The following is a 12,914-nucleotide window of genomic DNA, read 5'->3' as shown; positions in this document are numbered from 1 at the left end:
GAAACCATGAATCAGGGGTACAAGGGAATCAAGGACAACATCCAGAGCAGACAGTTCATCCTACCTTGTGTTACATGTTACATCCATGTCACATCTACTTACCTGCCACTGTGACCATCTAATCTGTTTTAGTTTGTTTGTTTGTTGTTTAACGCCCCATTCAGCAATATTCCATCTATATGATGGCGGTCTGTAAATACCCATGTCTTGACCAGACAATCCAGGGATTGACATCATGAGCATCAATGCATGCAATTGGGATCAATGACTTGCATCAACCAAGTCAGTGAGTCTGACCACCCGATCCCGTTAGTCGCCTCTTAAGACAAGCAGTCGTTTTTTACAGCAAGAATGGGTTGGTGACGACCTATTCTACCCCGAATCTTCACTGGTCTCTGTTTTAGTATGTACATGGCATGTGAAGTATTTACAAATGGGCTCAATGGTGATAAGCAAGACTAAGCATTAATGTATTTGATGCTTTCAAGAATGATTCTGCAGGAAGACTGTCACTGATGATAGTAATGATAAATCATGAAATGCCTCTTATAGACGATGGTCTCTGTGAAGACAAACAACTAACAGATAATATCAACATAAATTACATTGTTGGCAATTCATTCACAAAACATTATTGAGCACATTTTGAAATGTCTGCATAACATGTGAATTGTCATATCATTAATTTTGTTAATTCCATGTCAATACAGAAATCTCCACCCAATGACATTCCTGATATTACTTCCACAAAATCAACATGAAAGAACCAGTATCACCAATGTATCAATGTATCATTATCCATGCCATTTCACATATCAATACATTTTCCAGTCATTGACAGTCCTGCGTGATAGAACCATCACAAAATCATGTCGACATTAAAGTAAGTTAATGGACTCGGTGGTAATATCATCAAAATTCATGCAGACATAAAACATGTTTGACGTATAGAATTCCTGCCTACAGAAGTGTCTGGTAATGAAGGAGGCATGTTGATGTTATTGAAGGTCTGTCATACGGAAGAACCTGTCTCCAGCCCTACTTGCCCCAGGGTGGTGTAACCACCACATGCATTCTTCCTATTATTCTAGGGGCAAATCCACAGCTTGTGATAATGACCTGAAGTCTCTGGCCCCTGATGTGAGAGTGTATAAATGATAACATCACCATACAAAAGTCCTGCTTTGTGATGACCGGTGTATAGAACCTTCAGTTGAAGCATGAGCCGTACCTCCATAATCCTGGCTGACAAAAGAGATTCTATTGTGAAGAAGATGATGCCCTTCCTTGATTCCAGGAAATAGGTAACACAAGATCACTGGACTTCAATGAGAATCCATGTTTCATAAACAGAAGAAAATATAGTTATTGAAGACATCCAGGCTTGCGGCAGAACCAAACAGGTCAAGATGGATGCCCCATTTTCTGGATTCTGTCAACCGTTTGTTCTGATGTTGTTGTTGTTGTTGTTAAGACTGACTTCTTATATTTCATTTGTATACATTAGATGAATGGTCGACTTCCTTCTGTATACTGAATTCTATGGTATGCTCATATCATGAGAATGAATTAAAACATAGGACTATAATGATGTACTCGATGTGTGTGTTTAAAGCAAGTGTAGTGAAATGATATATCAAAAGTTGACACGTGTTATGATAAGCACCATTATTTCTTCCTGACATGGTTGGAAGCCATACCAAAACATAATTACCAAATTCATATCACATTGCATCAACCTTGAGACTCACACCGTGGCATAAAGTATCATGATGCATCAAACTTTCAGAATTCTACCATGGCACAAGGGTACGATCAAACCTTCAGTAAATCATGTATACCCCTATTACAACATTGCTGTGATGACAAAGACATATAGACAGTTGGAATGTATATGGAAATGCAGGTATCTCTCAAACAGATTCAAGCATCCAATATAAAAAATTAATGTATAAATATCATCAAATGTCACCATCAGCACAAGTTATTTTGCATGCATGTATACTATTTAAAAACAGTTAAGAACCATCTTTGTTTGTTCCTTTGTTGTTTCATGCTTCACTTAGCATTATTTCTGTAAATAATCGAGACTGGACTAGACAATCCAGTGATTGATGTCATGGGCATCAATCCACGCAATTGGGATACAATGACATGCATCAACCAAGTCAGCGATCCCGTCAGTCACCTTTTACTGCAAGCATGGATTGCTGAAGACTCATTCTACCCAGAAGCTTCAAGGGGATTAAGGACCATCTGCCATGACTGATTAACTATAGTAGAATGAAATAATCAGGTGGTCCATAACATTTTTTGAGTAGTGTATACAAATATTTGGCTGACACAGAGCTAGGGTCTGCTTCACAAAGAATACTTAGTGGCTGATCTGATGTGATGCACATACCCATGGTGTGTGGGGATACAAACATTCCTCTTTTATTTTGAATGTTGTTCAATAATGAACATAAAATTGTTTATCTCTTGGCAGGATGCTTTTCCAGAAGAGTTGATAACACAGGACATGATGTTCAGACACACTGACATTAAAAAGCAAACTTTTGACTTGTTATTGTACTGTTGCTTCATATGTTTGGACCTTTTCCACACGTTTTCATTCATGTGATGTAATGTGTCTTTTGGCAATATTTTCACCAAAAATTGTTCTACTATAGTGGCTATAACTAGCTGAGCTGAAAGTTACAGACTGTGACATAAGTGACATTTTACAAAGTATCAAAGCGAGGATGCTAATGGGAATCATGGTAACTGCACCCATCACTGGTACAAGGAGACATCAAAAGCACATAACTGTCCTGTAAATCCTGCAGAACATTGTAGCCATTATGCTGTCTTGTAGCACCAACTAATGAGGATGACTGATCTGCGCTGACAGAGTGGTCAAGAAGGACATCATCTAGACATAGCAATATTTCTAACTATCCTGTGGTTCAGACTATCATTTCAGGGTGACTAGTCAGTAAAACAAAGCATGTTATGAATCTCCCCACTATCCAGGGTTCTAGTGTGTGAGAATTCTTGAACCACTGGTCTGTCTAGGGTCTTATCCAGAACAATGTAATACTTAAATGCTTCTGATGAACAATGAACATCATAGAATACTGAATTCTTTCCTGACACCAACAGGATCATTAGCTCCTGAAGTTGTCAGTGGTGGCACCACCAGGATCATAAGCTCCTGAAACCGTCAGTGACTCCAACAGGATCATAAGCTCCTGAAGTACTCTGTGGTGGTGTCACCTCGATCATTAGCTCCTGAAGTTGTCAGTGACCTCTGCAGGATCAAAGAATATCTGAGACACCAAGTTCTTTCTCCTTGAAAGTGCAAATGTCCATGAGTTTTCTAAGTAGATCGGCAGATATTATTGTCATAAATGTGATAGCACCATAGGCTCATTCTGGCAAGTTTGTGACACTTCACAAGAGAAGTGGATCTCTGGAGAACATGGAAATGTCAAAGCCACAAACAGTGTCAGAATTGGTTCATATACTAACTGTTGCACAATCATATTCATAGCTTCCTGGTTACTCTGCTGTGTTCAAAGAGAGACAGATTCAGACATTCTGATGCTAATGTCTCTTTCTGTCATGATCATGAACATGTTCTGAGCCTCAATTCTTCTAAGATTCAGTGGGTCATTCTGCCATCGTCATGATCCCCTCGGACTCCATCTCAGACTCCTCCATCTCTTCCTCCTGGCGCTGAATATGTATGACCTCTGACATGACCTGCCCCGAGTCCACGACCTGTGCCTCGCTGACTGCAATCCGACCATCCACTACCTGATCCTCAGTCAAGGTCAGATCTTCCTCATCATCTGCAACAGAGAATCACAGTCACTGATAGCACTTGGTTGGCACCAATGGACATTGAAACATTTTTATTGAGTGTTTCACATTTTACCTTTTCTTTTTAAACATCAAAGATACATATGATGGCAAATAGCCTGCAACAAGGAATAAAGTACTTCTGGATGGGGCCTAATATAAAAATTGTATAGTAATAAACTGTTTAAAGACTGAGCAGCGATGATTTTCAGCCTGCTGGGGAGGAATGATTTTCAGCCTGCTGGGCAGCATTTGACTTAAGGCATGCTGAGCAGCAACTCTTTTACGCAGGGACCATGAATGAAGCAATATTGCTGAAGACAAACAGCATTAGGACATTTTCATGATTTTATCAGCTTCTTCTGTATCATTACCTAATTTGAAACAAACAGTCAGGACATTTGGATGACAGTCAATGTCCAAGACAATAAAATGATCTGAAACCTTGCAGATTGTGAAGCTGATGAATGACTGAGTGAAGATGGTTGTACACTGTAGGTGGCAAGATCACATTGTGCCCATCTTGCATACCATATTAATCCTCTTGGAGAAGACAAACAGTCATAACTGGTAAAACCAGGACTTATTTTCCTCAGCTCTTGCTGAATAATGATGATGTCTGGGCACACTTGTGGATGTGTTTGTAACATTTCACCCTTGGCCGTTCCAGTATGACGTGACAACTGAGATAGCTGGAAATAGCAGAGATGTTGCCGAGTAGCTACCCATCCTAAAACCAGCTATTGCAAGTGAGTAAATATTGATTTACTAAGCAGTCAAGACTCATGACATGGTTAGGCAAACCAGTGGTTGATAATATCGGCAACAATTCTTGTCATCAACTAAGAGGACACACAATCAGTCAAGTAACCAACTAATCCACATTTTACACATGACAAGCACAGAGTACGAGGGGAATATCTGCCCTAAAACGATGGGCAGAATCCCCACTGAACAGCCTTTGTGACTACCAAATGCCATCCAATGGACCTCATACACAAAAAAGATACCCATGCCCTGTTCTTTCCCTTATACCTCAAAGATAAGGTCTCAAAACTGTTGTCTTATAGAGTAATCCATTCCAAACAATAGCAACCACCCATGCAGGGTTTTGTCCCTTTACAACAGCTAACGGCCCCTTCCTGCCTTGCATCCCACTAGGTGAGGCCTCACTGTTAATCATTCTGCTCCTGCCTTCTCACAAGGTGAAGCCTCATAACTGTAAACTATTTGAAAATCTGACATAAACAAAACCACGCCAATGGAACTATTTCTGTGATCATTCAGACATTTCAGAACCTGTGGTGTTGAAAGAAATAAAACGTTCAACTCAAACATTGTTTGATGAAGCAGCATACAACACAATGAACGCTCAGGACCCCCAGTCCAGGTGAGCTATTAACTCACAGTGTCACCAAACATTATCAAACACTTAACTCCTCAATGACATAGAGACACTGTCAAGTCCAATATTAATTGAGTGTTTAAGTCCCTGGAACACCCTTAATCGCCCTTACTATTACTCCAGTCTTCTCATGATCATATAACTGTCTAATCAAAATGGTGGAAATTCCAAAAGGCCTCTGTTTAGAGTGCAGACGATATACAAACGTGTAGCTGACAGATGAGGCACTGGCGATGAAGCAAGTCATCCTTACAAGGTACACAGTGAATCTCTTTCTTCCAGTTACCTATACAAAGCCGTGGGAAAGTTTATCTCCATTCAGTCCAGAGAAGTATTAAAATAGTCTTTCTCTAAGAAGAGGAGCATTAAGCTATACTGTATTATGAGAGATAGGTCGTGTCATGGCCTGTGTTATGTGATCTGGTGCACAGGAACTTGGCACTTTGTCTCAGTGGCTGATAAAAAATATTTACAAAGGTATCAGATGAATATGGTCCTAATAATGAAAATTGCTTATTCATCAAACAATCATCTGAGTAGGGTATGTTATTATACTGTATGATTGTCTCCCAGATAATTGTGATATCAACAGTATCTACTACATCATCATCATGATCATCATCAATGACATTACCTGCATCATGATCATCATCAATGACATTACCTGCATCATCATCATCATCGATGACATTACCTGCATCAACATCATCATCATCATTATCATCAACTACAGCATCAATATCATTGCCTGCATCATCAACTACAGCATCAATACCATTGCCTACATCGTCAACTACAGCATCAATATCATTGCCTACATCGTCAACTACAGCATCAATATCATTGCCTACATCGTCAACTACAGCATCAATATCATTGCCTACATCGTCAACTACAGCGTCAATATCATTGCCTACATCATCAACTACAGCATCAATAACATTGCCTACATTATCAACTACAGCATCAATACCATTGCCTACATCGTGAACTTCATCTCATCTACGGCTTAATAATCCTTATCAAACATCTAATTCACTAGTATGTGGGTCACTAGGCTATAAGGGTTGTGATGCAATACACCCTGTGACACAAGGGTCACAATGCATTACTGGCTGAGGTACACACATTGTGATGCAATAGCCATTGTGATTCAAGGATCACTCTGCATCACTGACCGAGACACATGTTACAATGCAATACACACCGGGATACAAGGATTAGTCTGCATCACTGACCGATACACATGTTACGATGCAGTACACACCGGGATACAAGGATTAGTCTGCATCACTGACCGAGACACATATTACGATGCAGTACACACCGGGATACAAGGATCAGTCTGCATTATAGACTGAGACACATGTTACGATGCAATACACACCGGGATACAAGGATCACTCTGAATCACTGACCGAGACACATGTTACGATGCAGTACACACCGGGATATAAGGATCAGTCTGCATCACTGACCGTGACACATGTTACGATGCAGTACACACCGGGATATAAGGATCACTCTGCATCACTGACCGAGACACATGTTACGATGCAGTACACACTGGGATACAAGGATCACTCTGCATCACTGACCGAGACACATGTTACGATGCAGTACACACCGGGATATAAGGATCAGTCTGCATCACTGACCGAGACACATGTTACGATGCAGTACACACCAGGATACAAGGATCAGTCTGCATCACTGACCGAGACACATGTTACGATGCAGTACACACCGGGATAAAAGGATCCCCCTGCATTATTGCCTGAGAGACATGTTACAATGCAATACACACTGGGATACAAGGATCCCCCTGCATTATTGCCTGACAGACATGTTACAGTGCAATTCACACCAGGATACAAGGATTCCCCTGCATTATTGCCTGAGAGACATGTTACAATGCAGTACACACTGGGATACAAGGATCCCCCTGCATTATTGCCTGAGAGACATGTTACAATGCAGTACACACTGGAATACAAGGATCCCCCTGCATTATAGACCGAGACACATGTTACAATGCAATACACACTGGGATACAAGGATCCCCCTGCATTATTGCCTGAGAGACATGTTACAATGCAGTACACACCGGGATACAAGGATCAGTCTGCATTATTGTCTGAGAGACATGTTACAATGCAATACACACTGGAATACAAGGATCCCCCTGCATTATAGACCGAGACACATGTTACAATGCAGTACACACTGGGATACAAGGATCCCCCTGCATTATTGCCTGAGAGACATGTTACAATGCAGTACACACTGGGATACAAGGATCCCCCTGCATTATTGCCTGAGACACATGTTACAATGCAATACACACTGGGATACAAGGATCCCCCTGCATTATTGCCTGAGAGACATGTTACAATGCAGTACACACCGGGATACAAGGATTAGTCTGCATCACTGACCGAGACACGTTACGATGCAGTACACACCAGGATACAAGGATGACATGTTGTGATGCAATATACTGTCACACACATGCAATTACATCTTTCATAACAAAGCTAAAGCCAATATGAGACATCTTTTAAATCCAGAAATCTATTGGAAAACATTATTCAGAAGATTTTTCTACCACTACAAATCTAACAAAGCGGAATATTTTGGTATCTAAAGATAACATGTATAGATCCTTTCATGGTACAGAGGGCATAGAATCTCTCCAGAATACACTGAAGGCCTACAGGGGTCTACTAAAGCATGCAAGATAATGCCCCAGATATAAGTATAGGGTGTGCGAAACACTGACTTAGTCATACTCATCCCCATCAACACAACTATCCTGGGAACGTCCCTCAGTGTGCCTGATGGATACATCGCCCCTTCCCCCAAACCCCCACCCCACTTGTTCCATGTAATATGTCCTGAACCAACACGGGTTGGGAAGGAGTGAACATTTTAGAAAATATATTGATATCTATTGTAAGACTACTTGAGGATTAAACGATACAGGAATTTCTGATAAGTCAATCAGTCTGTGGGGGGTGAGGGCCTGATAAGTCAATCAGTCTGTGGGGGTGAGGGCCTGATAAGTCAATCAGTCTGTGGGGGTGAGGGCCTGATAAGTCAATCAGTCTGTGGGGGTGAGGGCCTGATTAGTCAATCAGTCTGTGGGGGTGTGGGCCTGATAAGTCAATCAGCCTGTGGGGGCTGAGGGCCTGATAAGTCAATCAGTCTGTGGGGGGTGAGGGCCTGGTAAGTCAATCAGTCTGAGATGAAGGCCTGATAAGTCAATCAGTCTATGGGGGTGAGGGCCTGATAAGTCAATCAGTCTTAGGGGGGTGAGGGCCTGATAAGTCAATCAGTCTGTGGGGGGTGAGGGCCTGATAAGTCAATCAGTCTGTGGGGGTGAGGGCCTGATAAGTCAATCAGTCTGTGGGGGTGAGGGCCTGATAAGTCAATCAGTCTGTGGGGGTGAGGGCCTGATAAATCAATCAGTCTGTGGGGGTGAGGGCCTGACAAGTCAATCAGTCTGTGAGGCTGGAATGCTGGAGACAAAGGGACAGGATTGTGAATGGGGATGGTCAGCTAACCCGGTAACCCTCCCTATCCCCTGACACCAAATTGACCAACAAGCAGTCCTCACCAGGAATAAGGGCAATCGAGGGTGACTGCATCAGGGTATTTGTGCTACAGGGAGGTGATTAGTCTTCCTGCTACAGTCGTGGCTACAATATGTTTTCAACTTTCCCACAGGTATTAGTGTTATGAGGGGAATTACAAACCACTGGAGATTTTTTGTAACCGCTAATTTGACACTTCTATCTTGATAAAGAATCTAGAGGGTACAGTACTGGAGGAACTTGGAACCTGTTATATGGCCGCCAATGTTGTGTCACTATATAGACAATAACGTGTGGACAGATAGCAGAGGGTGAAGTGTAGACAGCAGCAATTGAGTCTAGAACACCATGATAACTTTTTGAGGAGAGATTGTATGGTGCATCTCCCATGGCCTATAAGTGGCCCAGATCATCCACTTCCATGACACACAGACTTAAATTAAGGGACTCCTAGTTTCCTCAAGGTCTTCTTCTACAGAATCTGAACCTAGGGACTCCTAAACCTGACTGGTAGCTGTTAGTAAGTGTTACATAAGGGTTTTTAGGAACCCTGAATTTCTTGTTGAATTTGAACACTGCATAGAGAAGAACTTGCAAACTCTGAGGAAAATTGTGAGTGAGTATGGTTTTACGCCGCTTTAGCAATATTCCAGCAATATCACGGCGGGGGACACCAGAAATGGGCTTCACACTTTGTACCCATGTTGGGAATCAAACCCGGGTCTCCGGCGTGACAAGCGAACGCTTTAACCACTTGGCTACCCGACTGGCCCCTCTGAGGAAAAACAGATTACCCATCTCAAATAAATGATTTTCTGTTTAGTGAACATTAATTTTCATAATAATTTCACAAGGAACAGATACTCCGTAATTTTGATAAAGAATTGCTGAGTCCATCTACCCTGTACCCACATTCCTCTTCTAATTAGTTTGTCAATAAAGTGACATTGCCTTCGCTAAGATTTTATTCTAATTTTGTCACATAACATCGTGTGACATGAGCAACAGAGGCCATAAACATGAACTCCCTGCGACATCACCCAGGTATAACATCTCCGTCAGTAGGACACTTTACAAACAGGAATAATGGCACAGTAGGCATAATTGAAATGACGACCATCAAACCAAATCCTATTTCTCAGCAAATATCAGTTCCCCCAACATCCACCTCGATGGGTAATAAATATGTGTTTCTCCGTAGGTAAACTTCTTTCACATACACCCCACAATGCTTCCCATTCATACATCCCACTTGTAAACAGAGAGCCCTTGATTTAGCGTTCAGCGCTCCCTGTTCAACATAAAGAGATTCAATTAGATTCTCACAATAATCACTTCATCTGCCTTCAGTTTATAATATCCCCATGAAACACAGGAAATGACATGTCTTGATGTTCTTATTGATAGCTCTGCCACTGTATCCACAACATCTCAGATGATGAGGCGTCTAAGGCTAATAGATCAACCGACCTCCATATTTTCAAACAGTGTTCCCATAGCCATTAACACAGTGGTATATGAAATCATATACAGGAACTAGAAATCATATACTATAACTGGTTGTTATACATGTGCATACAGAAGATTACCCCATAATTCCAGCCTTTCAATTATACTTTACACATCACATGGGTTCAAGTTGTAGTCAAGAGGTCAAACACAGTGATGGTAAAAGTGAGATTTTCTTAATACTTTAATGAAAAAAATAGGCCACTTACAAGAAAACTTATCCAAGGATGTGTTTACTGGGAGTGACCAGCATGGTAGATGAGGGGACTGAAATGAAGGTTTTGTGGCTAAATGTAATAATAATGACAGTCAACAACGGTCGGGACGGATAATAACACATCTCTGTGACAGTGTGGAGACCCTGTGTAAATACACACTGATCCCATGTCCAGCAAAGACACACGCTACCCCGGAATTTCAATTACATGACAAGACGTCTATAATGTGTCAGGAAAACGGTATTTATATTAGCTGGTGGTCAGTGGCAGATTACCGATGACCCCTGAGAATTGGCCAGATTAGCCCTTCACCCTCCTCCTCCTCCTCAAGTGGCCACCATCAGCTGAGAATGTGTGGGAGCACACTGGGCGAGTCCCCAAAGATGGAGAAGAGCTTGCAAGGCTATATTCACACTCGGCTGAACAGGAATTTAAACTGTCAGCATTTTTGCCTTAAATCTGTGAAACATAAACAGCGTAATGTTGAACAAAGGACCCTCTGGTGGGAGGTTGGTGGGTGCACTGCTGGTCGGCTGCACAAAGAGGAGGCACACTCTGTCAGTGGCAGAGAAACATGAATACCCTCAACTATTGAATATATGTCACGTTATCTGTACTTGTAGACAAGAGAGGACAGATATTTGACATCAGTGACAAAGTTTCTGCTGGGACCATTAAACAATATTGTCTTACAAGGAGTTTGATCGATGATTTCACTTCATATTCATTCAGAAATGCTGGGGTTATGATATTCCTTCCTACTTTTATTTTCGGTGCAAGTATGGATCTTTTTGGAAAATACATACACCTAGTGTTATGGCACTGTAGCTCACCTGTATATGTAGTCAACTGTTTATAATGTCAACAAAGACAGACACTTAACAAGTGTTGCTGTCAGTATTGAAATGATGTCTGCATAAACACTGAGGCCAAAAGTATCAACAAATATCAAACCTGTAACTAAATGTCTGCAGTTGAGGATGAATACACCATTTGAGAACATTGCTGCAATGCACAACAGTTACCTTTTCTTCACAGCATATTAGCAGAATTTGGCATTTTCTAATACCATACACGATTTGTAATTGTTTCACAAAAAAAACACGTAAAATCCTACTGATTTGAACAAAATATGATGTCATCATAAGGAGAAACATACACACCAAGCTTCCTCAGTCTGGCAATTTAAGAGAAGACGTTTACAGGGCCAAAACTGCATTTTAAGAGCATTTGAGAGCATTACAGTACATTAGGAGCAGAAAAGGCTGAGTAGTGGTCATAAATAGATTTTTCAATATAGTTGCCATGGCGGCCATATTGAAAAACAGATTCAAATCCGTGAACAAATTTTCAGACATCAGCACGTCAGCATGTGATGTTTCAGCTTCATTGGTAAAGTGGTTTCTGGTTTAATGGGCAAAACATAAATGCTCCACAATTGATTCTAATATCGAACACCATGAGCTCAACTATCAAGGCAAAGCCAAGAGGCAATTCTGTTTCTTCAGGTGGGTATTGTTTTCAATGGCCATGTGGATAGGAACCATTTAATAGTCTTATCTGACATCAAATTTCACTGGTAATCTCTGATTAAAGTAAATTACCCATAATGGCTTTCAATGGCTGGAGTGATACCCGTTTTCATATTCACAACACTGGCACACAATTTCGCCCTTCAACATGCCGCTACTATTAGCAACATCCAGTTCTCACTCAGTTTGTGAACATATCTATAATTTTGATATCTTTAATTTGTAATCAGTGTTTACACCCAGAGCATAATAATGAGAGAGACTTGATAGAATTACTAGTCTTGCAAAATTGTTACTGACCACAACAAACAGGCTGTTATTTTGAACAGCCGTTTTTCTTGGTGAAGTGTGTTGATCAATACCTCAAGTGAGAACCACAGGTCAAGTTGGCCCCAATGTGTGAACAACATTTATGACAGTTTCCGAATTATAACAACCAGTTAAAGTTCTGTTCAAACTACATGGTCAATGTGTAAACAACATAGAGTGTTCATGGCAACCATATCACAAATTAGCCAGCTGTCAGTTCAACATCAAGCCCAGTAATGATTACACTTTAGAGTCTAGTAGCCTGAACATGGCTCTGACATCTTTTTTTGTAGATTTTAGTGTTATGGATCATTATTGCTAACAGACTTTTACAAGACTATAATAGGGCTTTAGACACCAGCAGCTAAATTTGCAGACTGCAACACAGATCACTAGAGTGAGTGAGAGAGTGAGAGAGTGAGAGAGTGAGAGAGTGAGTGAGTGAGTGAGTGAGTATGGTTTTTTGTCCCTTTCTAAAAGCAACATTCACGGCAATATC

General features: G+C 41.1%; 1 protein-coding gene across 1 annotated transcript in view; it reads right to left on the bottom strand.

Moving 5' to 3' along the window:
- Positions 1-278: 278 nt before the first annotated feature.
- LOC124137163 overlaps positions 279-12,914 on the bottom strand; it is a 105,453-nt gene continuing 92,817 nt past the window's right edge. The window contains exon 17 of the mRNA XM_046503360.2: positions 279-3,836. Coding sequence (XP_046359316.2) covers positions 3,655-3,836 — 182 coding nt within the window. The 3' untranslated portion in view covers positions 279-3,654. The remainder of the gene's footprint in view (positions 3,837-12,914) is intronic.

Source organism: Haliotis rufescens, unplaced genomic scaffold (assembly GCF_023055435.1).
Source record: "Haliotis rufescens isolate VD_foot unplaced genomic scaffold, xgHalRufe1.0.p SCAF_5, whole genome shotgun sequence".
Taxonomy (NCBI): domain Eukaryota; kingdom Metazoa; phylum Mollusca; class Gastropoda; order Lepetellida; family Haliotidae; genus Haliotis; species Haliotis rufescens.
This window is presented reverse-complemented; position numbering and strand designations above follow the sequence as displayed.